Consider the following 27,549-nt stretch of genomic DNA (forward strand, 5'->3'; position numbering starts at 1 on the left):
TGAGTAGTTCCAGCTACTCAGGAGGCTGAGGTGGGAGGATCACTTGAGCTGAGAAGTTTGAAGCTGCAGTGATCTGTCATCAAGCCACTGCACTCTAGACTGTGCAACAAAGCGAGACTCTGTCTCTAATGATAGTAATAATAAAATTGGCCAGGCGTGGTGGCTCATGCCTGTAATCCTGGCACTATGGCACTATGGCAGGCTGAGACGAGCAGAGCACCTGAGGTCGGGAGTTCGAGACCAGCCTCACCAACATGGAGAAACCCCGTCTTTACTGAAAAAAAAATACAAAAATTAGCCAGGCATGGTGGTGCATGCCTGTAATCCCAGCTACTTGGGAGGCTGAGGCTGAGGCAGGAGAATCAAGTGAACCCAGGAGGTGGAGGTTGCAGTGAACCGAGATTGCGCCATTGCACCCCAGCCTAGGCAACAAGAGCGAAACTCCGTCTCAAATAATCATTATAATTTCTAATGTTTTTATGTGTGATCTAAGTTTCAAAACATTACTTGTCTTGATATTTGGTAAATTAGTAGTAATGTGAATTAGCAAAGCTTGAGATTTTTTTTTTATACTTGAACCTTGGTTTGAGAGTTAAACAGGAAAAACATCAAACATTAATGGAAACGTATTTAATCTGTTAAATTATACAATAATAGTCTATTTAATATATTTCATTTGTTTTTCATTACCAATAACAAAATATATTAGACTATTGTAGCATATGATTCTATTATCTTCTCAGTTAATGTGTATGCATATGTGTATAAGTGTTAAGGAAACTCAGACCATCTTATTTCTACATATGCTTTTATATCTGCAAAGATGATACATAATTCTTGTAGAGCCTTATTTGTTCAAAAGGTAATTACGTATTTGATACATCATTTCCAGATTTAGAAATTTCGTATTTGTTATAGGATGCACAAACAAAAGAAAAGCTTTTTAAAATAAAAATCTGCTTTCAATTGTTTGATATAGGACAATCCTGAAATCTTTTTAACTAGAGTTTTCAAAAGCATTTGCTCTCATGAAGAACCTACCCATTATTCCCCCAGAGGATATTTTACAACCCAATTAAACAAACACCTAAAAATGTTGGATTATTATGGAAATACACTACCTTAAACCTCCATTATTATATAGTAACTTGAAAGCAGCAATAAATTATGTTTGCTTTAGACTACAGGCATTAATCAAAAGGAATGTTAGAGGTTTAGAATTCAAAAGCACTAATTCTTACTAGTTATTTAGTTGAGTAACTTGCTGGTCTTATGCTGTGCTTTTTCTAAAGGTGAGGTAATTTATGTTGCAAACAAGGCTGGATGCGGTGGCTGATGCCTGTAATCCCAGCACTTTGGGAGGCCAGGGCGGGCAGATCATGAGGTCAGGAGATCAAGACCATCCTGGCTAACAGGATGAAACCCCATCTCTACTAAAAATACAAAAATTAGCTTGGTGTGGTGGTACATGCCTGTAGTCCCAGCTACTCAGGAGGCTGAGGCAGGAGAATCACTTGAACCTATGAGGCAGAGGTTGCAGTGAGCCAAGATCGTGCCATTGCACTGCAGCCTGGGTGACAGAGCAAGACTCCGTCTCAAAAAAAAAAAAAAAAAAAAAAAGACATGCGCAAACAAACGTGCAGCTTGTTAATATGAAGATTTTAGCTACTATACAAAGAAAAAAGAATAGAAAATCATGTAAATCCCATTTTTCTCATTTAATTCTACTGAGAGACAGGCTTCACAGATCCCTTTTATGTGTGATAAATCAAGCAGAACTGTAAATATCAATGTACACATTTTATTGTACACATTTCTTTCTTAAACTATTTGTGTTTTAAAAGTTTTAAAAAGAAATGTTTTGTACAATTTTTGTGATCTTTAAATTTGGCAGCTGCTAGTGGGTTTCAGTAATTATAGAATTAGAAGAGGTCTTAGAGCACATGTTATCGAAACATATTCTTGGGCTTGTAAAGATTTAATAACATACCTAAGATCACATAATGAGTTAAAGATAGAGTTTTATTATTTTGGAGATTGTAGATTTTCATCATGGATTTTCAGAATATCAGTCTAAGGATTTCCCACTACATGTGACTTAAAAAAAAAAAAAAAGGATGTATTCCCACATTCCTTGAGCTGATATAATAATTGGAAGAAACAAAATTGCTAAATTTTAATTTGTTCTTTGGGTGTTCTAGGAGGGTTATTGAGTTAATAAACAGTTTTCTCCTCCAACCTCTGATAATATAGCTTTTTCCTTAACCCAGGCCCCATTCTCTTGAAAGGATCCTTTACCTAAATAATCTCCTCAGCATTTCCTCAGCTAACAACATCAACTAGCTAACTAGCATAAGGGACACAAGACCTTCAAATCATGGAATTTGGAAGTGGAAGGAATCTGGATACCATTTAAACCAAACATCTCATTTTCAGAGGTCCAGAGAAGTAGACTAGTTTGCCAAAGGAGATACATAATTCATAATTCATAACAGAGCCATATTTTGAATCCAAGTCTCTAGAGCCCAATTATAAGATTCTTCCACTCTGCTGTCCTGATTTAAAGAAGAGACCAGATACATGTCAGATACATGGTTGAAAAGATGTTGTTACTGCCTGGGACATTGGACATTCAACTAACTGCCTTCCAAGTCCCTTAAGTCTCTCCTTAAAAAAATTATATAATTTTTAATACAGTGAAACAAGATAGTATTAGGAAAGGCTAAAATGAGGCACTTTTGGTTTTTTCTGTATTAAACCATACGGTGCAGGGGTTAAGGTGGAACTCCATTATGTTATCTATTGTGGTAGATAGTATTTTGGTGGGGTTCTACTATGGTCGAATCTTTAAGGCAGCTAATCCTATGACTGACCAGATAGGCCATAAATTATCAAAAAGCAGTGATTGGCATTGAGTGGTCTGATTTCTTTGGGAACAAAATGAGATAGGAACAAAATAGATCTCAAGAAAGAAATTGTAGTTGAAATTGAAAAATTATAAATAGAAGATTATTACTGCGATTATTAAGTTAACTTTTCAGATAGTTCTCTACATACGTAAAGCAGTAGGGAAGGGGCAGGAAGAAACATAACTTAGGTTTCTCTTGTAGAAACTAGTTTTAAAATTTGATGTTGCCCTTTTTTGCTTCATTCTTTTAATTCTACTTTTTTTTCACCTCAGCACAGGACTATCTAATTCTCCTCTTTTTTCTCAGTATTTTATTTTCTACCTCTTCAACTCCATCCCAAGATCTGAGTAGTTGTCTGTTTTCTAATAGGAGTATCTGACAAATGTCTCTTTCTGTCTTTCTTGTAATGTGATTACCATACACGCCCTATCCATTGCTCTGTGGGTTGGCAGTAGATTCCTGATTATGAGAGATTGACTTGGAACCAGTACTGTGAGTACAGAGTGAGCAGTACTCCCACACCCTGGGTGGGGATCATTAATAGCATTTGGCTTCCAACAGTTGCAACTCCTCTGCATTCTGCACAATACTAGAAAGGAAAGTATGAAGAACAGATACAACTAATTTCTACAAAAGTGGCTATGGTTAAGTGTTATTTGTTTAATGGGCTGTTAATCAACCTAGTTCACATCAAAATGAAATATTGTTTTCTTCCTTCTAGTAGTGTGATCTCTGGTCCTAGCCTAGTTTTGCTATCCTGTGACTGCCCTGTGAACACAGCTTAGACTCTATGTTGTGCAACTAGAATATGTAAACACTCAAGTATGGGAACCCATTCTCATTTGAGGAACCTTAATGTTTCATTTGAGAAGATTGAATTTAAAAGTTTACATTCTTATAGTTATGCTTAAGAAAAGCAAAGGGATGAATTTATAAGTGTGTGAGTTCATGTTCAAGTATTATGTGTGGTACTTTTAGTATCTTAATAATTTTATGGAGATATATATATTTTTTCAAAACTTATCTTTTTTAAATTCTAAAACTAGTATTTCTTTACTTCCCTTTGAATAGCAAGAAAAAAATGATTGAGTTATTATTTAAGTTACTCCATGAGCTAAAATAAATAATTTTAATATTAAGTTTCTATTTGATTTATATCAGTTCCACAAAAGTAAATGAGAATAAGCAGGGATTTTCTGTAATATTGGTCAAATACCACATGAATTTCAGGCATTAATGACTTAATTACTAGATTAAGAAATCTTAAGTATTAGATTATAAATGAGATGCAAATATATTTTGTTTCTCTGAATTATAATGTAGATAGAATCAACATCTTAGAAAGGAAAGAAGTGTCTACTGTGTTTCCATGGCTGGATTTTAAAGATTTGTAATTTAGACCAGTATTGTCCAACAGAATTTCTTCAATGGAGGAAATAGTCTATATCTGCACAGTCCAACTCAGTAGCTACTAGCTACATGTGACTATGGAGCACTTGCAATGTAGGTAGTGCAACTGAGGAACTGAATATTTTATTTAAACTTACATAGTTACATGTGGCTAGTAGTTACCATATTGGACAGTGCAGCTTTAGACTATTCCCATATGATATTAGGTCAGTATAAAATACCAACACTCAGTTGAGGAAAGAGTGGCTTTAGAACCATTTGGGAGAAGGTGAGCAATAAATCGTTATTTAGTTTAAGTAAGAATGCAACTGAGAATATATATTTACTTCTCTTCTTTCGGTTTATCCAAGTGGAAAAATAAAATTACATTTTTAAATACTAGGGAAAATTAAAGGTCAAACCAATACAGACTTTCCAGTGTCTGTACTCATGATAATGTGAGATCAGAGTTCACAGAAATAATATGTTCCTTTATTGGAAATGAGAGACCTAATTTAAATCTACTCATAGCATGGTTCACATAGACCCAGTTTGGCTTTGACATAGCCACTCTCTAAGGACGGATTGATATGTCTTAAGAAAGATTGAAAATGGATCTTACTAACAATAGGTATCATCACATTTTTTAAGACCCAGCAATTTTAAACTTAAGTGTTTCCTTATTTCATCCCAGTCCCCTTGTCTCTCCATTTGTCTCTCTGCCGTGCAAGTTTGAATACCTTTATTCTCTGCTATCAGCCATTTACCAATGTTCTATCACCTGAACAGGATAAAATTCTAGCTCCTTAGATCATCATACTTAAGGTTCCCCATGATTATATCTCTCCTCTCATCTTTTAGCATTTCCCATATCACACCTCATACTATCATTCTATCCCTTTCTCCCTGTCTCCCTCCCTCCCTTTTTCTTTCTCTCCTCCCCACTCCCTTCTTTCTTACTCTCTTACACACTTTTCCTCCCTCCTTGCCTCCCCAGCTCTGAATTTGTGTGTATGTAGAGCAAAAGAAATACATACACACACACATACACACACAAACACACACTTGTGTGGATGGATGCATGGATAGATAGATGATTGATTGATAGATCTACCTGCCTACTTACCTATCTACCTATTTATAGGCCATTTTATATTTCCTTGCCTTTATTCACACAGCAATCTGCCTTAAGATTCAAAGCTTTCGGACATTGATGTTTCAGGAATCTTTCTCTCACCTCCCCAGTTTAGGATGATTATGGGCTGTTTTTCATTGAAATTATTGCTTTTCAGGAGCTTGTCTTTCCTCCTGCAGACCTTGAAAATTTGGCCTTGTCTAATTCATAGCTGTATCCTTAGCATCTGCCACTATACCTGACATATAATAGGTACTCAGTAAGTGTTTGTTAATATAAATGGAGTATTACAATGTGGCTATTAAAGAATTTTAATATATGCAGTGGTGCTATTTCAGATAATGGGTTACAACAATATTCTCTGGCAAGTTATACTTATAGTGAGGAAAAATCACACCTCCTCTTCCTCGGTTTTGTCCAACTCATAAGAGTAAACTCACATACTTTTCACATATAACCTGAACAACCAACAGAGAATGTAATTCATTTCCTATTGAACTCTGTACTCTTTGAAAGTTTTGAAAAAGACAGTGAAGTCGTAACAACAGTGAATCCTTGAAGATTCTGAAAGAGTGATACAGTGAGCCTAGCTGACATCACAGCCCAGCTGTGTGGCTACTATATCACACAAGACCCCCATAGAAGGAGGTGGAAACTGTTCATTCTTTTTGATATCCCTACTCTGCATATATTTTAGATCTATAGAGTGACTAACAGTTTACAGAGTACTTCTTCATATATCCTTCCTTACTTACATACATTCACTCTTGTATGAGCTTTGTTCACCCAGGTTAGAAATTTTATTCATTATGTCTAGCTCTCAAAGGATTTTAGAACATATTCTATTGATTGCAATGTGGTGTAATATGGAATACAGTAGCCTAGTAAACACAAAAGGTACAGTCGCTAATCTCCCAAAATTATTCTCCCATAAAGGAAGCATAGAAAAGAACACTTAATATATGAATACATAATATTATTACTGTGTTTCTCTGCTTTGTTTGAAAATTGAAATATTTTGTTAGGACCCATATCCTTAAAAATGTGAGATTTTAAAAATGTTTTATACTTCTGCACTACAAAAGCAGTCATTTTATTTCTCTTCGAAACTCGTGTCTGTAATTTGGGTCATGTATTAAAGGTAAAGAAATGTCAAGGTAAAAGTGGTTATTTAATTCTTGTTGCAATTGGCTGAGTCTCACTTTCTGCATATTACTTGTCTGAGCTTGAATATGTGTCACTTGTAAATGGTGTTTCTAGATTACAATTTGTGTTGGCTTAGATTCATTTTAATGTGAAAATTGTAGACTTTATTGTTTCATTTGAAATAGCTTTATATAAGGCCAGAATATTATGCAAATCTTCATAATCCAAGTCTGATCTCCTAAACATTTAAAGTATAGTGTACATGGTCACATGCCACAACTTTATATGGTAAAAGTGCTAATTGTGTTAAGTGGTGGTAGAAATTGAGACTTTCAGTTGTCAAGAACTTATGGCAAAAAACACACTTGCCTATTGAAAAATGGCTTTTCATTGTTGCTGTATAAATGGCATCAATATAATAGAGTCACTGTGAATTTTGTTCAGAGGATAAGATTACAGATAAAAGCTAATAAAATATTTGTTAAGTTTTTATACCTCATTCTGACAAAAAGTAGTATACTCTTAATTATGGTAAAATAGTACTAGAGATGAAAGGATATCTTCTAATGATTATAGAATCTGTATAACTAGACTTCTGTCCAAATCTTAATTCTTTGTTTTTTGTGTTTTTTTTGAGACAGGGTCTCGCTCTGTCTCCTAGGCTAGGTGCAGTGGCATCGTCTTAGCTTACTGCAACCTCTGCCTCCTGGGCTCAAGCAATTCTCTCGCCTCAGCCTCTCAAGTATCTAGGACTACAAGCGTGTGCCACCACACCTGGTTAATTATTGCCTTTTTTTTTTTTTTTTTTTTTTGGAGAGATGGGGTTTCACCATGTTGCTTTGAATCTTAAGGCAGATTGCTGTCTGAATAAAGGCAAGGAAATATAAAATGGCCTATAAATAGGTAGGTAGGTAAGCAGGCTGGTCTCAAACTCCTGGGCTCGATCAATCCACCTGCCTCAGCCTCCCGAAGTGCTGGGATTACAGACGTAACCCAACATGATGGCCCAAATCTTAATTCTTTAAGCCATTCTTCATTAGTCCTTATTATTTTCATTCTTTCATGACTATTCTACAAAATGGTTTTGGAGAGAATATATTGATATAAGTTTTATGTGTTTATGTACATTTATTTACACACACCCTGTTTGGTACTTCTTTTTTGGTGACATCACATTTGGTGATGTACTAAGGCTGATTTTACTCTCCCATTCGCTCTTTTCTTCTCATTAGTATTTCTAACACTGATTTTTTGCTGAAACTTCATTTTCTGTAACTGAAAACTAAAGTACTCATAGGAAGTCAAAAAGAAGGAAATTGTCTAGTAAAATAAGGAATAATTATGATTCTAAATGGACCCTAGTACACTAATTTTTACATTGTAGGCTTCACTTAGATATTTACTAGCTGAGAAAAGAAATTTGCAAACCAACAAATTAGATATTGAGAACTAATTTTCAGCCCCACAAAAGGCAAATAAATTCAGTCTGACACCTGTAATGGTGAAAGCTTAAAGTTTTACCATTACAGTTATAACATTGCAATGAAGGTGGCTACATATGCATTTTATAAAATGTGTATTGGTTATCCTAATAGGTCCATTGCACATGATTCAAGAATTTTGGCATTCAGAAAACTTTGTAATATTCTGTAAGTATGTAGAAGCATCTTTTTGGTTTAAAAAAAAATAGTCTGATACATTCTAGTTAAAATACCAGCCAGGTTTTGTTGGTACTGGGAAATGGGTACATGAAGATTCATTATACTCTTTATTTTTGTGTCTGTTTGAAGTTTCCATAATAAACAGTTTTTTGAAAATCACCCGATTAATACCACATTCCTGGGATCTGTATCAAATCTAAAGTGCTGGAATTATATACTCAAAAATAGAAAACATGTTTGTGTGTCTGAATCCTCTAAAAAGAAAAATAGTTAATAATGTTAGCATACCTCATTGACAATTAGATATTACCTCTCTTCAACAGACCAGAACAGAGTAAGAAAACCACTTCTATCTGGTTAGTGCCTACTAGATACCTTTATATGCAGGTCATCTCAGAGAACCAAGAAATGTTTCTGCTCAGATGACTTGTAAACATGGAAAATGTGCCTCTCCATGTATACCACTGCAAGATTCTCTTGGTAAAGAACGTGTAATTTTATAACAACACCTGAAAACGTTAAATTTATTATTCATAAATTTTCCAAGACACACTTCAGAACACAGGAAGCTCACAAAAAAGATTCTTACTACTTCAGTTAACATAGATACACCCACCCCTACCCCAGTATTTGATGAAAAAGAAAAAAGTCTTTCTACCCCTGGTAGGCAAAGCAAGTTATCCCATTTGTGTTTTGGAGTACCAGTGCTCTATTACTATAAAGCAGTAAAGTATCATAAGGTAATAACCTCCTCTCCGAAGGTGTATTACTGAAAACATTTACAGACCAATAGTTCATGAAGAGAAAATGATTTATTATGTTTTTAAGAGTGGTTAGTCAAAGTTGCATTTGTTTGTTTTACAGAAGGAACCCAGAGATTGAAAAAAGTTTATTAGTAGTGTCAGAATGAACTGAAGAAAAAAGAAAAGAAAACATAGGGTAGTAGTAAGGGTGAGGAAATATGGATATGTGAAACAATATAAGAACAATTATAAAGTACCACCAAAGAATGGAAATTCAGATTAAAATTTATTTATGATCTTACAGCCACTTTGCAAAAATAGTTGTGAAACAGTAAATTCATTTATTACTTAATATGGGGTGTGAAATTGTAACAAGGCATAACATCCAAGTGACTAAAAGTTCTTTACTCATTTTATTGAACAGGTTTATTGTGACTTCTACTTTTCTCTGTAAGGTATTAAAACCATACTGCCCGTTTAGATTTGGTTCTTATCCATGGCCTTATTGGTCTTATTGTCCTGTATGTTGCAATTCCGGGTTTGCAATTTGGTTAAGTTTTTTTTTTTTTTTTTTTTTTTTTTTTTTTTTCTTTTTTAATTATACTTTAAGTTTTAGGGTACATGTGCACAATGTGCAGGTTAGTTACATATGTATACATGTGCCATGTTGGTGCACTGCACCCACTAACTCGTCATCTAGCATTATGTATATCTCCCAATGCTATCCCTCCCCCCTCCCCACCACAGTCCCCAGAGTATGATATTCCCCTTCCTGTGTCCATGTGATCTCATTGTTCAATTCCCACCTATGAGTGAGAATATGCGGTGTTTGGTTTTTTGTTCTTGCGATAGTTTACTGAGAATGATGGTTTCCAATTTCATCCATGTCCCTACAAAGGATATGAACTCATCATTTTTTATGGCTGCATAGTATTCCATGGTGTATATGTGCCACATTTTCTTAATCCAGTCTATCATTGTTGGACATTTGGGTTGGTTCCAAGTATTTGCTATTGTGAATAATGCCGCAATAAACATACGTGTGCATGTGTCTTTATAGCAGCATGATTTATAGTCATTTGGGTATATACCCAGTAATGGGATGGCTGGGTCAAATGGTATTTCTAGTTCTAGATCCCTGAGGAATCGCCACACTGACTTCCACAATGGTTGAACTAGTTTACAGTCCCACCAACAGTGTAAAAGTGTTCCTATTTCTCCACATCCCCTCCAGCACCTGTTGTTTCCTGACTTTTGAATGATTGCCATTCTAACTGGTGTGAGATGATATCTCATAGTGGTTTTGATTTGCATTTCTCTGATGGCCAGTGATGATGAGCATTTTTTCATGTGTTTTTTGGCTGCATAAATGTCTTCTTTTGAGAAGTGCCTGTTCATGTCCTTCGCCCACTTTTTGATGGGGTTGTTTGTTTTTTTCTTGTAAATTTGTTTGAGTTCACTGTAGATTCTGGATATTAGCCCTTTGTCAGATGAGTAGGTTGCGAAAATTTTCTCCCATGTTGTAGGTTGCCTATTCACTCTGATGGTAGTTTCTTTTGCTGTGCAGAAGCTCTTTAGTTTAATTAGATCCCATTTGTCAATTTTGGCTTTTGTTGCCATTGCTTTTGGTGTTTTGGACATGAAGTCCTTGCCCACGCCTATGTCCTGAATGGTAATGCCTAGGTTTTCTTCTAGGGTTTTTATGGTTTTAGGTCTAACGTTTAAATCTTTAATCCATCTTGAATTGATTTTTGTATAAGGTGTAAGGAAGGGATCCAGTTTCAGCTTTCTACATATGGCTAGCCAGTTTTCCCAGCACCATTTATTAAATAGGGAATCCTTTCCCCATTTCTTGTTTTTGTCAGGTTTGTCAAAGATCAGATAGTTGTAGGTAAGCGGCATTATTTCTGAGGGCTCTGTTCTGTTCCATTGATCTATATTTCTGTTTTGGTACCAGTACCATGCTGTTTTGGTTACTGTAGCCTTGTAGTATAGTTTGAAGTCAGGTAGTGTGATGCCTCCAGCTTTGTTCTTTTGGCTTAGGATTGACTTGGCGATGCGGGCTCTCTTTTGGTTGCAATTTGGTTAAGTTTTTTTGGAAAAGTCCCTTAAAAATTTAGCATGAGGATTCTGTAACAATAAAACAAATGTACTTTGGTGTTCCTTGAAAATGGCAGTTCCTCTTAAGTAAAAATATAACTTGCATATAATGTACTGTATTCATTCAATTTAAATTAGTATTAAAATTATTGTTTTCCATCTCTACAGTCCATTCAAATTACATTCATAATGAGCCAGAGGATTATTTTAAATTGTTTATTTTATCATAAGACTTTCCTGTGGTAGGATGCAATCATTTAGAAAAAAAAAAGTACTGGTAAATACCTTGATTTTTCAATTCTAAAACTCAATGGTAGTATTATTGATATTTCTGTTCACCATACACAAAGCCAGACAAAGTCAAGTATGCAATATTATTCCTAGTTCTCCAAGTAAACATTATCCTAGAAACAGTGCAGAACTTTCTGTCCATGGAGTCTGTGGCCAGTCATCTATACTTCTTCTCGCCATTTATTTAAAGCTTTGTCTCAACGTGACTCTTATCCTTTCTTGGGGCATGAACTCTCAATTTCCAGTTCATCATCCCTATTCTGGTTCCACAAACCTGGTTTCTATGGTACCATTTAACTATTTCACTTATTATTCTTTTTCTGTTAAGAATCTCTATTAAACACCTTCTAACATAAGGAATAATTCATCATGTGAATGAAGACTGTCCTCAGGTTTGCAGACTAGCAAAAAAGAATTCCTCACCCACCTTGATTCTCTACTGCCGTGCACTTCGTGTCACTCCCCAGTTTTAGATACTTCCCAGGGTCTCCTTTCTTCAGTGTCAAAAAAAAAAAAAGAAGACACAAGAAAATTCTAATTGGTTCCACTAAAATTTAGGTATTCTAGCCTACCCTACATCTTCATGGCTACATGAAAGCTTTCATGTACTTTTTGCTGACTTTTATCAACATTGTTCATGTCAGAATTTCTTTAATTTTCTCAAGCCTCAGCCAAACAGGCTCCCAAGAGGTGATTGACTTTTTATTTCCAGGCAACATTATGATATGAATATCTTGGGATTGCCTCTGTATTTTCACCTTTTCCCTTGTCTGTTAGTTACCTCTTTTAAGAAGGTACGATTTTTCCTCCTTGCCAGTCTACTCGTCCCACATGTGTTCTTTTTTCCATCTCCTGTTTCCTTCAAAACATTTTTTTTAATCAGTTTTTCCCACTACCATTTGCAACTTCAGTCTCTCCCACTCAACGGGCTTATTATCCACCACCTGAAATCAAGCACAGACATTCTTCTGTGGGGGGGAAAAAACTATTTTTTTAACCTCTTTTTGCTTCCCAAATCCTCAAAATTCTTGAAAGAATACTGGATACTCATTTTCTCAAATTCTTACCATCTAGTCCTTCTTTAACCCTCTCTGATTTGGCCTCTGACCTGTTCATGCAATGAAAATAGTTGTCTTAAAGGTCACCAATGACCTTTATATACCACTTATATACATTTATTCACTCAGAAAATATTCATTTTGTGCTTGCTATGTACCAGGTACTTGCTAGACTAGATACTAGAAGTACATCTAAAAAAGACAACATTCTTTTTCTCAGAGAACTTATAATTTAGTTGAGGAAACAAACAAGTAGAGAACTACAAAGTAGTGTAAGAGTTGCAATTAAGCATGAGGCAACGTGAAAGTAAGAGGAGCAATGTCTAACTCAGCCTTTATGTGGTCATGGAAGCTTTTAGATAGAAAGAGGCTTCCTTTAAAGGTTAAGGAAAAAAAAGATATTCAGGTAAAGAAGAAGGGGAAGAGCGGTGTTTCTAACAGAAGGTATCCTTCAGAAAGGAAGCTAAAAGTTAATATGCTTTTGATTATCTGCAAATTTAGTAACACAGGTACAGAATTCGTTTAGGGAAGTGGATGGAGATAAGGCTTTTACCTGAATTGAGTTTTTAAATTTATATTTAAATTGTTGTGTATGTGTGTGTGTATATACGTGTGTGTGTATATATGTGTATATATAGGCGATGGAAAAAATATATGTGTGAGTATGTGTTCCCACTCCTCAAAACTTTGATTATATATATGTATGTGTGTCTTTTATATATTGTATGTATGTGTACATATATATACTTTTTGCCCAATTCTCACAAATGAATCTGTGACTTCAAAATATAAAGAGACACTGCTATAAATGTAGTTGGGAGCCAGGCGTGGTGGCACATGCTTCTAGTCCCAGCTACTTGGGAGGCTGAGACGAGAAGATAGCTTGAACCCAGGAGTCCAGCACTGCAGTAAGCTATGACTGCACCACTGCACTCCAGCCTAGGCAACAAATGAGACCCTGTCTCTAAAAAATAAAATAAATCTAGTTGAGGACCAGCTTATAAAAGGCTTTGAATACCAAGCTAAGAAGTTTTTTTAAACTGTATGTTGAAGACTCTCGTTTCAAGGATTTTAAGAAATATAATAGCTCAGATTTTCATTTCTGGGAAGTTAACTTTCTATAATGTGAATTATGTAAAGGAGCAAAACTGCAGAAAGGGGATTTAGGAGACAGGTAGTAGTTCAGGAGTGACGTGAATAGTGCTCAGTGATAGAAACAATGCAGCTGAAGAAGAGGGGATGGTTCAGAAATACTTAGAAGGTAGGATTTAGATTCTAGTCCACACTTGCCCCTGGGCTCGGCCCTCTTGTACAGTGCACACTCTGCACAAACCTACACAGTACCCCCTTCCAAATGCTTATCTTATTCTGGTGGAACTAAGCATTCTGTGTCAATATTGGGGTACTTGTCTTCCACATTTCAAATTCTTTGAGATTGTTGTGTCTTTAGATTGTCTATTCCTTATAGAATCTAACAGAGAATTACACATAGTAAACATTGAAAAACTGTGATAATGATGCTTACGTAGTGTGTGCTCTAAAAGCTTCGTGTATGTTAATTCATTTAATTCTCACAACCTTATGCGATGTGCACTATTATTATACCCCCTTTTTGGCTGAATTAAAAGAAGAGTCATGGGGAGATTAAATTACTTTCCTAAGGTCACACACTAGAAAGTGGTGGAACTGATTCAAACTGAGGCAGTCTGGCTCCAGAGTCCGTGCTCATAACCAGTATACTAAACCCATTATTGGAACGCATTATTTGAATACACTCCAGCGATTGGTAAATTTAAAGCAATGTATAAAATGTTTTAGTCCCACAGGATTAAAATTAATATTTTGATTTATGTGGAATAGCTAATGAGTTTGCTTCCTAATCTTTTTGTTTTAATCCTTTTAGAACCAGTTCGAAGATACAAAACTTACCATGGTGATGTCTTTAGTACCTCCAGTGAAAGTCCATCTATTATTTCCTCTGAATCAGATTTCAGACAAGGTAGGAGGCATCTGAAACAAGCAAACTGTTTTTAAGAAACCACGATTATTATTATTTTCAATAGTGTTCAAATATTAATATAAATTGCCAGAAAGAATAATACTGTATAAAATTGCAAAATTAAAAAAAGCTGCTGGTTACTCATTAGTAGTATTATAGAAACTAAATAGCAGTTTCTTCAAATAACGATGTAGTCCTTTTCATTACAGAGATAATAATTCATTGTCTTTAAAAGTAACATGATTTACCTCAAAAGAGTTTAATAACATTATGTCATTAATTTTGTTCTGTGGATTAGATTTGTACAACTCTATGTCTGCTAAGTGTTTGAGTTTTAAATGAAATTACTCTCATGTTTCTATCACCTGTGCCATTATTTCTTTTTCATTCATAATTAGTGAGAAGAAGTGAAGCCTCAAAGAGGTTTGAATCCAGCAGTGGTCTCCCAGGGGTAGATGAAACCTTAAGTCAAGGCCAGTCACAGAGACCGAGGTATGTCATGAAAAAGTAGTGATGATACATTTCCAGTGACCAGTGTTTGTTTTTTATTTGAATTAAATGGAATTTTTTTTTTTTTTTTTTTGAGACGGAGTCTTGCTCTGTTGCCTAAGCTGGAGTGCAGTGGCACAATCTCGGCTCACTGCAACCTCCTTCTCCCAGGTTCACGCAATTCTTTTGCCTCAGTCTCCCGAGTAGCTGGGATTACAGGTATGCACCAATGTGCCTGGCTAATTTTTGAATTTTTAGTAGAGACGGGGTTTCACCATATTGGCCAGGCTGGTCTCGAACTCCTGACCTCAAGTGATCCACCCGCCTCAGCCTCCCAAAGTGCTGGGATTACAGGTGTGAATCAAGTAGAATTTGTTTTTTTACTATCCTTTTTCCTTTATTTTTTGCATTTTCCTTTTCCTTTCCCCTAGCTCTCTTTGTTTTTATAAAAGTTCTCAGAAATTCATCAATTATATGAAAGACAAAGTATTGGAATCTTTTAAAATCATGATTGGCTTTAATTATTTATAGTTGTGCTTGATTTTTAAAATTATCAATATGAATATAAAATAACAGGAAGGTGAAGGCATGGGATTAAAAATCTGTGAGAAGATAGTAAACCTTGATTTCTAAGATACCTTTCTTGAAAGGTTGGAATAGTCTCAGCCAGCAAGCTTTCAGTGAGTATTTATTTGTTGAATGAATAGTGAGTAGGTTACTACTAAGTAACCTATTATGTAAAAGGTTAATTATTCACTGTATCTTTCCTGGCTTAAAAGAGGTTATGTGGTACTTTTTTTTAAAGCCTGATTTAGGCTATTTAGAGTTCATTTTTATACTGACATACTTAGTGAATTTCTTATAAGGTGTTAGTATTATGTTTGTGCTCAGCTTAGGATGGTGGTATTATAGCTGTGTGTTGATTTATGTTGTTTAAACTGAAAGGTGTCAAGTCAATAGTGATGTGTGTCTTTGTCATGTATGCCCAGGTCCCTTACATGAACAAAAGATGTAGTTAATGCTAAGCATTAATTTCAAATTTGTAATATATTAGAGAACAAGAGGTTGCTTGAGAATTTACTTCTAAAATGTGGGAATCCTTTCTAATTCTGTATTTCAGTTTGTTTAATTCAGATGCTACCAAATAGAAAAGAATCATTTAGAAATAAACAGAAACTTGCCCCTTAGCTAATTAATTCTGCCAGACACTGTTTCACACCTGTAAACTATTAATAGATCAGGTCCCTAGCCATGTGATTAAAACAGACTATTCACAGTTTAGAGTGTATGTAATTAAATACTTTACACTAAAATTATTCTTTAGTTAATGGTCCACTTTTTTTTTTTTTTTTTTTTTGAGACAGAGTCTCGCTTTGCTGCCCAGACTGTAATGCAGCGGCGCTATCTCAGCTCACTGCAACCTCTGCCTCCCAGGTTCAAGCAGTTCTCCTGCCTCAGCCTCCCGAGTAGCTGGGATTGCAGGCACCTGCCACCATGCCCAGCTAACTTTTGTATATTCAGTAGAGGTGGGGTTTCACCATTTTGGCCAGGCTGGTCTTGAACTCCTGACGTCAAGTTATCCACCCACCTCAGCCTCCCAAAGTGCTGGGATTACAGGTGGGAGCCACTGCGCCTGGCCTAAAGGTCCGCTTTTAATTAAAGTTGTTTCTTTTGTTTTTTGTACTTTTTAAAATAGTCTATAATTTTTTTCTTTGAGGAAAACTCCAGTAAGTATTCATTTACCTAAAGCAATCTATATTTGCATAAGAGCATTTTATATTACTGTGTCCTTGTGATGACCCCATTTTGATACTTTTGAACAAAGAGGTAGGAGACAAAGATCTATGCTTTACGTTACACAGTTTTCTTTTTATTTTTTAACATTTATTTTTGGTTTGGGGGTACATGTGAAGGTTTGTTATATAAACACGTGACAGGGGTTTGTATACATACTATTTTGTCAAGCAGGTATTAAGCCCAGTACACAACAGTTATCTTTTTTGTTCCTCTCCTTCCTCCCACTCTCCCCACTCAAGTAGACCCCAGTATCAGTTGTTTCCTTCTTTGTGTTCAGAAGTTCTTATCATTTAGCTCCCACTTACAAGTAAGAACATGTGGTATTTGGTTTTCTGTTCCTGCATTAGTTTGCTAAGGATAATAGCCTCCACCTCTATCCATGTTCCCACAAAAGACATGATCTCATTCTTTTTTATGGCTGTATAGTATTCCATTGTGTATATGTACCACATTTTCTTTATACAATCTGTCATTCTGAACATTTAGGTTGATTCCATTCTTTGCTATTGTAAATAGTGCTGCCGTGAACATTCGTGTGTATGTGTCTTTATGGTAGAGTGATTTATATTCCTATGGGTATATACCCAGTAATGGGATTGCTGGGTCTAATGGTAGTTCTGCTTTTAGCTCTTTGAGGAATCTCCATATCGTTTTCCACAACGATTGAACTAATTTGCTCTCCCAACAGTGTGTAAGTGTTCCCTTTTCTCTGCAACCTCGTCAGCATCTGTAATTTTTTTACTTTTTAATAATAGCCATTCTGACTGTTGTGAGATGGTATCTCATTGTGGTTCTGATTTGCATTTCTGTAATGATCAGTGATATGAAGCTTTTTTCAATGCTTGTAGGCTGCATGTATATCTTCTTTTAAGGGTGTCTTTCATGTGCTTTGCCCACTTTTTAATAGAGTTGTTTGTTTTTCTTTTGTAAATTTAAGTTCCCTATAGATGCTGGGTATTAGACCTTTGTCAGATGCATAGTTTGCAAATATTTTCTCCCATTTTGTAGGCTGTCTGTTTACTCTGTTTTTCTAATGAAGCAAAAGCATGTGGGGATGAACAACAATAGGAAGCCAATATTGAATTGCACTAAGCTCAGTGTTGAATTGAGGGAGAATGTGTTTTAGAAGTGACTTTTCTCTATGCATCTAATTTGGAACCTATGAGTAGTTACTATTATGCCCACTTTAGCCAATTGAAAACTCTTGCTTTTAATATAAACAACTGAAATAGAGATAACACCTGAAGAAGCATTGGGATATGTGTTAACAATTGATTTACAGCCCATTTGGTTTGGATTTTTAAATTTTAAAACATATTCATTCAAGCGAAATTAAATCATTTTGGGAGCCTTATGTTAATTTTCTTGATAAGGAACCTCAAAAATGTCAAGGTTATGAGAGAATCCTAATTTTGATTGTTTCCAGATTTTATTTAAGGAAACATTAAGGCCGCCATATTTGTCAAATCTATGTTTAAGGGGTAAACTGTCTTTTTTTTCGTACTTCATGGGGAGAAAAAGCCCGTGGGGTATTCATAGCATCTGAGTTAGATATAGGTTTAGGTGAAAGAAAAATATTTCAGGAAGTAGATTGTTAGCTGTATGTATGTATTATCTAATGTTAAGTTGCTAAACTCTTATTTCTTTTAACTAGTTCCATCTTTTTTCTGCCCACTTAAATACACATTAGCTTAAAATACTGTCCAAATTCCTGTTCACTTGCAGAACACACTCTGATAATATCCTTAACATGCTGGTACGTAATCACGAGTCTTGTTTTCTTCTTTAGGTCACACATTTGTAAAATCTATGAATAGTGCTGTATTTGTACATACTGCATGCTTCATGACAAAAGTTTCTATTCCCTTTAGCTAGAATAAAATGGCAAAACAGATCCAGAGAGTGCTATTGATTTGTATCATAGTGGGATGGGGGGAGATTAACAGGAAATTATGAGTCAGATGCAGCAGAATGAGTAATTTTTTTATACTGAGCTATCAAAAGTGTCTTTCAGTGACCAAAAAGGGCATTCAAAGTAGTTTCCAAAGAGAATTTCTAAGCCTTTTTATGTACTAGCTTTTGAAGTAAGTTTATATGTAGTACATTCCCACTGCTGTGCCTCTCTGCTTGTTGAGGTAACCTTTGTTTCTGACTCCAAACAGAGTTGTTTTTGTTTTTGATTTTTGTCTCAAACTTTGCAGTTTTTATAGAAGTTTTGGTTAGATATCATATTTGGAGAGATAACAATGATAATTATTTTGCTACCTTTTAGTAGCTCTGCTGTAAAATAATTTTAGCTAAAAGACTGTAATATTTTATGAAAATAACAGGTTTGAGTTTAAATGTGCAGATTCAAGGTCTTATTATTATCTTTGACCCTCCCCTTAAGTGAGAGAGGGCCATAAAATTACATTCAGTTATTGACTTTACAGGTAATCATTGAGCACCTGCCATGTACTAGGTGCTTTCAGATACTGGAGATAGAGTTGTGAACAACACAGAAAGTCCCTTGAGGGAAATGAGAAGTAGCCAATAAACCATGAAAAAGCAAGTAAATAATATACTGCCATATAATGATGGTGCCTTAAAGAAAAATAAGGCTACTTAAGGGGATAGGGAGAGCGGGGAGTAATGTCCAAATTCTGTTTTATATAGGTAGTATGATCAGTTTCATTACTAGAACAAGAGGCTCCTAACACCCAAGAGACTTCAAGGGTTTTAGGAGCTCTTTATCAGGAACTGGGGACAAATATCATATATGTATTTCCTTCCCTTCCCATCTCCCTCTCCCCCGCTCCCTCCCCCTCTCCCTCCCCCTCCCCTTCTCCCTTCCCCCTTCCCCTCTTTTCTCCTTTCCTCTCCTCTCTTCTGTCACCCAGGGTGGAGTGCAGTAATACCATCCCAGCTCACTGCAGCCTCAACCCCCTTACCCCCAGGCTCAATCAATTCTACACCTCAGCCTCCTGAGTAGCCAGGACTACAGGTGTGTGCCACCATGGCCAGCTAATTTGTTGTATTTTTTTTGTAGAGACAGGGTTTCACCATGTTGCCCAGGCTAGTCTTGAACTCCTGGACTCAAGCGATCCAACCGCCTTCACCTCCCAAAGTGCTGGGATTGCAGGCATGAGCCACCATGCCTGGCCTATATATTTCTTCATACCATACTGTGTAATGTAAAGATTCTTCTGAGATGGGAAAATAAAATTTGTTTAAACTCTTGCAACCTTACTTAAAATGAAGTTTGCTTGATTAGCCTTAAAACAATTGTTTTCCTCCCAATCCTCACCTGTCTCCTCTTTTCTATATAGCAGACAATATGAAACACCCTTTGAAGGCAACTTAATTAATCAAGAGATCATGCTAAAACGGCAAGAAGAAGAACTGATGCAGCTACAAGCCAAAATGGCCCTTAGACAGTCTCGGTTGAGCCTATATCCAGGAGACACAATCAAAGCGTCCATGCTTGACATCACCAGGGATCCGTTAAGAGAAATTGCCCTAGAAACAGCCATGACTCAAAGAAAACTGAGGGTAAGTTGATTCTCAGGTTACTACACATCTAAACCTGCTCTCACAGGGAACTCTTGGTCAAAGTACTTTTAAAAATTGCTACAGGTATCCATCTAAAGTTACCTGTAGATGAAACTGAAATCCCATATTCATTTCCACTGGGATTAAATATCTTTTTGGTTGATTTTAAAATAAACATTTAGCTATTTTCATTATTTTATCTAAAAAATAACTTAGATGAATTTAGAGTGTCCTAACTATATACTTTAAAAGTATATTCATAATCCTTAAAGTTAACTAGCTGTCTTCATTATTGTGGGGGATTATTTTTTCATATTAAGAAATTTATTATTCCATATATTGAGAAGATCAGACATGGAAAGTTCAAGGTTAATTCCAAAGTTCAAGAATGTTATCAAGTGCGTTTCATCTTGCTGCTCTGTGATTCTCAGAATTTTAGTAATAATTCACTTTCTGGTTAAAAGAGGACTCCATTAGCTCCAAACATCATATCCTCACATTTACAGTATCCAAAGACAGGAAGGACCAAGTCTGTATCTTGTATCTTGTGGATGGATATTTTTATGTGTCTGTTCTTCTAGTTGATATATTTTTCTTTCAACCTATGACAATATATTTTTATAAACATAAAATCAAAATGAACAGTTCTTTTCTCATGTAAAATATCTTAAATGTTTTACAACTTCTACATTATTGTTAGTGTTATAAAATACTTTATTATGTGACTTTACTGTGTACTGTAATTTCTTTAGTCAGTTCCAATTACTGGACATTTTAAATGTTTCTAATTAGCTGTTGAAAGTAATGCTCTAAAGCAGGGCTCCACAGGCCAGCATTGGTCCATGGCCTGGTCACAGCAGGAGGTGAGCAAGGAGCTAGCATTGCCACCTGAGCTCCACCTCCTGTCAGATCAGCAGCAGCACTAGATTCTCATAGGAGCATGAACCCTGTTGTGAACTGCGTTGCATGTTCCTTATGAGAATCTAATGCCTGATTATCTGAGGTGGAACAGTTTCATCCCAAAACCATCCCCTCCTACCTGTCTGTGGAAAAATTTTCTTCCACAGAACCTGTCCCTGGTGCCAAAAAGATCGGGGACCGCTGCTTTAATTAACATCCCTGCAGCTAACTCATTGCAGATAACTTTCTCCAAGTAAAATAGCCAATTCAAAGGCAGACACCGTTTAAGACATTTGATACGTATTGTCAAATTACCCTCCCAAAAGTTTGTGCCAGTTTTTGCTTCCTATGATCGTGCCTGTTTCTTCATATTCTTATGTATTCTGGATATTATCATTCTTTTTTACTATCATCAACTTGAAAGGTGAAGCAATATTTCATTTGTAACGTTAGTTTAAAATAATTCTTCAAAAGCAAAATAAATAATAGTAAACCTGGTAAAATCTAGAATGATTTTTTTCTTTTTAGTTCTGCACTAAGAAATTGTATTACCCTATACTGTTTTCATTTTCTGTTCTTTGCTTCAGAGAATTATCTTAAAAGCACATTTGTATGCTCTGAAGTTAATAGAATTCAAATTTCCTTCACAGTATTCTAAGGAGAAAAAGCTGTTGGTTGGTGAAAATTGCATTGAACTACAAATTGGAAGACATGTACTCTATTCCTTATGATGCTGTTATATGACTTTATGTAAATTTTAAAACCTCTTTATTCCTCGTGCTAATTTTTAAAATGTGGAATTGGATTGTAGTTTATAAAACACTATCCAATTTTTAAAGTTTTTAGATTCCAATAAAATATAACTGAACATATTTCAGTTAAAAGGAAGAAACTCAATAGGGCTTCATCAATTCATTATTACCAATATCTACATCAAAACTAAGTAATAGGCAGGATGTCATACAATATAGTGTGGGCTTCCAATATAATAACTCAGGGAGCAGCACAAACTGCACGTACATATACACCCCTTTTTCCTAAACCATAGTTTTAGAGAGCTAAGCTAGACTTTGGTTCATTCACAATTCATAAATTATAGATCGTACCTTTATAGCATGCCACTGTGATATGTCATCTCGCTAAAAACCTGTTTCCTTTTTTAGGCAGTCAATTTCTAGCTATTTCAAACCAAACATTTCTTTGCCAGACATATTTTGTGTCAGTGATTAGATAATTTGAACTACTGGTCATTAAAAGACTACCTAGTATTTTTTCTGAAAAGAGCTGGAGTTTATATTTTTGAGGCTGAAAAGGGTAATGGGGTTTGGAGGTACAGTTTGAATTAATATTCTTTCCCACAGCATAAATGTTTAGAATTTTTTTTTCTTTTGGTGCAGACACATCTTAACTTCTTCATACCCTGTTGCCATAGTTGATCTTTATTATATTCTGTGTTTCCCATGGCAGACCACTTTCATTCTTTTTTTTTTTTATTATTATACTTTAAGTTCTAGGGTACATGTGCACAACATGCAGGTTTGTTATGTAGGTAGACATGTGCTATGTTGGTTTGCTGCACCCATCAACTCAACATTTACATTAGGTGTTTCTCCTAATGCTATCCCTCCCCCAGCCCCCCACCCCTCAACAGAACTTGGTGTGTGATGTTTCCCGCCCCCTGTCCATGTGTTCTCATTGTTCATTTCCCACCTATGAGTGAGAACATGTGGTGTTTGGTTTTCTGTCCTTGTGATAGTTTGCTTAGAATGATGGTTTCCAGCTTCATCCATGTCTGTGCAAAGGACATGAACTCATCCTGTTTTATGGCTGCATAGTATTCCATGGTGTATATGTGCCACATTTTCTTTATTCAGTCTTTCATTGATGGACATTTGGGTTGGTTTCATGTCTTCGCTATTGTGAACAGTGCTGCAATAAACATACATGTGCATGTGTCTTTATGGTAGCATGATTTATAATCCTTTGGGTATATACCCAGTAATAGGATCGCTGGGTCAAATGGTATTTCTAGTTCTAGATTCTTGAGTAATCGCCACACTGTCTTCCACAAAGGTTGAACTACTTTATGCTCCCACCAACAGTGTAAAAGCTTTCCTATTTCTCCACATCCTCTCCAGCATCTGTTGTTTCCTGACTTTTTAATGATTGCTTTTCTAACTGGCGTGAGATGGTATCTCATTGTGGTTTTGATTTGCATTTCTCTGATGGCCAGTGATGATGAGCATTTTTTCATGTGTCTGTTGGCTGCATAAATGTCTTCATTTGAGAAGTGTCTGTTCATATCCTTTGCCTGTTTTTCAATGGGGTTGTTTGTTTGTTTCTTATAAATTTGTTGAAGTTCTTTGTAGATTCTGGATATTAGCCTTTTGTCAGATGGGTAGATTGCAAAAATTTTCTCCCATTCTGTAGGTTGCCTGTTCACTCTGATGGTAGTTTCTTTTGCCATACAGACACTCTAGTTTAATTAGATCCTGTTTGTCTATTTTGGCTTTCGTTGCCATTGCTTTTGGTGTTTTAGTCATGAAGTCCTTACCCATCCCCATGTCCTGAATGGTATTGCCTAGGTTTTCTTCTAGGATTTTTATGGCTTTAGGTCTAACATTTAAGTCTTTAATCCATTCTGAATTAATTTTTGTATAAGGTGGAAGGAAGGGATCCAGTTTCAGTTTTCTACATATGGCTAGCCAGTTTTCCCAGCACCATGTATTAAATAGGGAATCCTTTCTACATTTCTTGTTTTTGTCAGGTTTGTCAAAGATCAGTTGGTTGTAGATGTGTGGTGTTATTTCTGAGGCCTCTGTTCTGTTCCATTGGTCTATATCTCTGTTTTGGTACCAGTACCATGCTGTTTTGGTTACTGTAGACTTGTAGTATAGTTTGAAGTCAGGTAGCATGATGCCTCCAGCTTTGCTCTTTTTGCTTAAGATTGTCTTGGCTATGTGGGCTCTTTTTTGGTTCCATATGAACTTTAAAGTAGTTTTTTCTTATTCTGGGAAGAAAGTCATTGGTAGTCTGATGGGGATGGTATTGAATCTATAAATTACTTTGGGCAGTATGGCCATTTTCATGATATTGATTCCTCCTATCCGTGAGCGTGGAATTTTCTTCCATTTGTTTGTGTCTTTTATTTCGTTGAACAGTGGTTTGTAGTTCTGCTTGAAGAGGTCCTTTATATCCCTTGTAAGTTGAATTCCTAGGTATTTTCTTTTCTTTGTAGTAATTGTGAATGGGAATTCACTCATGATTTGGCTGTTTGTCTGTTATTGGTGTAGAGAAATGTTTGTGATTTTTACACATTGATTTTGTATCCTGACAGTTTGCTGAAGTTGCTTATCAGCTTAAGGAGATTCGGGGCTGAGACGATGGGGTTTTCTAAATATACAATTATGTCATCTGCAAACAGGGACAATTTGACTTCCTCTTTTCCTAATTGAATACCCTTTATTTCTTTCTCTTGCCTGATTGCCCTGACCAGAACTTCCAACACTATGTTGAATAGGAGTGGTGAGAGAGGGCATCCTTGTCTTGTGCTGGTTTTCAAAGGGAATGCTTCCAGTTTTTGTCCATTTAGTATGATATTGGCTGTGGGTTTGTCGTAAATAGCATTTGTGATTTTGAGGTAAGTTCCACCAATACCTAGTTTATTGAGAGTTTTTAGCATGAAGGGCTGTTTAATTGTGTTGAAGGCCTTTTCTGCATCTATTGAGATAATCATGTGGTTTTTGTAGTTGTTTCTGTTTATGTGTTGAATTACATTTATTGATTTGCCTATGTTGAACCAGCCTTGCATGCCAGGGATGAAGCCGACTTGATCGTGGTGGATAAGCTTTTTGGTGTGCTGCTGGATTTGGTTTGCTAGTATTTTATTGAGGATTTTCACATTGATGTTCATCAGGGATATTGGTCTAAAATTCTCTGTTTTTGTTGTGTCTCTGCCACACTTTGGTATCAGGACAATGCTGGCCTCATAAAATGAGTTAGGGAGGATTCCCTCTTTTTCTATTCATTGGAATAGTTTCAGAAGGAATGGCACCAGCTCCTCTTTGTACCTCTGGTAGAATTCGGCTGTCAATCTCTCTGGTCCTGGACTTTTTTTGGTTGGTAGGCTATTAATTATTGCCTCAATTTCAGAGCCTGTTATTGGTCTATTCAGAGATTTAACTTCTTCATGGTTTAGTCTTGGGAGGGTGTATGTGTCCAGGAATTCATCCATTTCTTCTAGATTTTCTAGTTTATTTGCATAGAGGTGTTTATAGTATTCTCTGATGGTAGTTTGTATTTCTGTGGGATCGATGTTGATATCCCCTTTATCATTTTTTATTGTGTCTATTTGATTCTTCTCTCTTTTCTTCTTTATTAGTCTTGCTAGCAGTACATCAATTTTGTTGATCTTTTCAAAAAACCAGCTCCTAAATTCATTGATTTTTTTGAAGGGTTTTTTCTGTCTCTATCTCCTTCAGTTCTGCTCTGATCTTAGTTATTTCTTGCCTTCTGCTAGCTTTTGAATTTGTTTGCTCTTGCTTCTCTAGTTCTTTTAATTGTGATGTTAGGGTGTTGATTTTATATCTTTCCTGCTTTCTCTTGTGGGCATTTAGTGCTATAAATTTCCCTCTACACACTGCTTTGAATGTGTCCCAGAGATTCTGGTATGTTGTGTCTTTGTTCTCATTGGTTTCAAAGAACATCTTTATTTCTGCCTTCATTTCGTTATATACCCAGTAGTCATTCAGGAGAAGGTTGTTCAGTTTCCATGCATTTGTGCAGTTTTGAGTAAGTTTCTTAATCCCGAGCTCTAATTTGATTGCACTGTAGTCTGAGAGACCGTTTGTTGTGATTTCTGTTCTTTTACATTTGCTGAGTAGTGTTTTACTTCCAATTATGTGGTCAATTTTAGAATAAGTGTGATGTGGTGCTGAGAAGAATGTATATTCTGTTGATTTGGGGTGGTGAGTTCTGGATATGTCTATTAGGTCCACTTGTTGCAGAGCTGAGTTTAAGTCCTGGATATCCTTCTTAACCTTCTGTCTCCTTATCTGTCTAATACTGACAATGGAGTGTTAAAGTCTCCCATTATTATTGTGTGGGAGTCTAAGTCTCTTTGTAGGTCTCTAAGGACTTCCTTTATGAATCTGGGTGCTCCTGTATTGGGTGCATATATATTTAGGATAGTTAGCTCTTCTTGTTGAATTGATCCCTTTACCATTATGTAATGGCCTTCTTTGTCTCTTTTGATCTTTGTTGGTTTACAGTTTGTTTCATCAGAGACTAGGATTGCAACCCCTGCTTTTTTTTTGCTTTCCATTTGCTTGGTAGATCTTCCTCTATCCCTTTATTTTGAGCCTATGTGTTTCTCTGCATGTGAGATGGGTCTCCTGAATACAGCACACCGATGAGTCTTGACTCTTTATCCAATTTGCCAGTTTGTGTCTTTTAATTGGGGCATTTAGCCCATTTACATTTAAGGTTAACATTGTTATGTGTGAATTTGATCCTGTCATTATGATGTTATCTGGTTATTTTGCCTATTAATTGAGGCAGTTTCTTCCTAGCATCGATGGTCTTTACAATTTGGCATGTTTTTGCAGTGGCTGGTACTGGTTGTTCCTATCCATGTTTAGTGCTTCCTTCAGGAATTTTTGTAAGGCAGGCCTGATGGTGACAAAATCTGTCAGCATTTGCTTGTCTGTAAAGGATTTTATTTCCCCTTCACTTATGAAGCTTAGTTTGGCTGGATGTGAAATTATGGGTTGAAAATTATTTCTTTAAGAATGTTGAATATTGGCCCCCACTCTCTTCTGGCTTTTAGGGTTTCTGCCGAGAGATCGCTGTTAGTCTGATGGGCTTCCCTTTGTGGGTAACCCAACCTTTCTCTCTGGCTGCCCTTACCATTTTTTCCTTCATTTCAACCTTGGTGAATCTGACAATTATGTGTCTTGGGATTGTTCTTCTCAAGGAGTATCTTTGTGGTGTTCTCTTTATTTCCTGAATTTGAATGTTGACCTGCCTTTCTAGGTTGGAGAAGTTCTCCTGGATAATATCCTGCAGAGTGTTTTCCAACTTGATTCCATTTTCCCTGTCACTGTCAGGTACACCAATCAGACATAGATTTGGTCTTTTCACATATTCCGTATTTCTTGGAGGCTTTGTTCATTTCTTTTTACTATTTTTTCTCTAATCTTGTCTTCTCGCTTTATTTCATTAATTTGATCTTCAATCAGTGATACCCTTTCTTCCACTTGATCAAATCAGCTATTGAAGCTTGTGCATGTGTCACAAAGTTCTTGTGCCATGGTTTTCTGCTCCATCAGGTCATTTAAGGTCTTCTCTACACTAGTTATTCTAGTTAGCCATTCCTCTAACCTTTTTGCAAGGTTTTTAGC

The 27,549-nt window shown here is 36.0% G+C and overlaps 1 protein-coding gene across 30 annotated transcripts in view; it reads left to right on the forward strand.

Moving 5' to 3' along the window:
* PTPN13 (protein tyrosine phosphatase non-receptor type 13) overlaps positions 1–27,549 on the forward strand; it is a 221,028-nt gene that overhangs the window by 107,289 nt on the left and 86,190 nt on the right. For all 30 annotated transcript variants that reach the window (XM_016951818.4, XM_063808928.1, XM_063808927.1 and 27 more), the window contains 3 exons: positions 14,336–14,431; positions 14,830–14,923; positions 20,026–20,248. In XM_016951818.4, coding sequence (XP_016807307.1) covers positions 14,336–14,431; positions 14,830–14,923; positions 20,026–20,248 — 413 coding nt within the window. The remainder of the gene's footprint in view (positions 1–14,335; positions 14,432–14,829; positions 14,924–20,025; positions 20,249–27,549) is intronic.

Source organism: Pan troglodytes, chromosome 3 (assembly GCF_028858775.2).
Source record: "Pan troglodytes isolate AG18354 chromosome 3, NHGRI_mPanTro3-v2.0_pri, whole genome shotgun sequence".
Taxonomy (NCBI): domain Eukaryota; kingdom Metazoa; phylum Chordata; class Mammalia; order Primates; family Hominidae; genus Pan; species Pan troglodytes.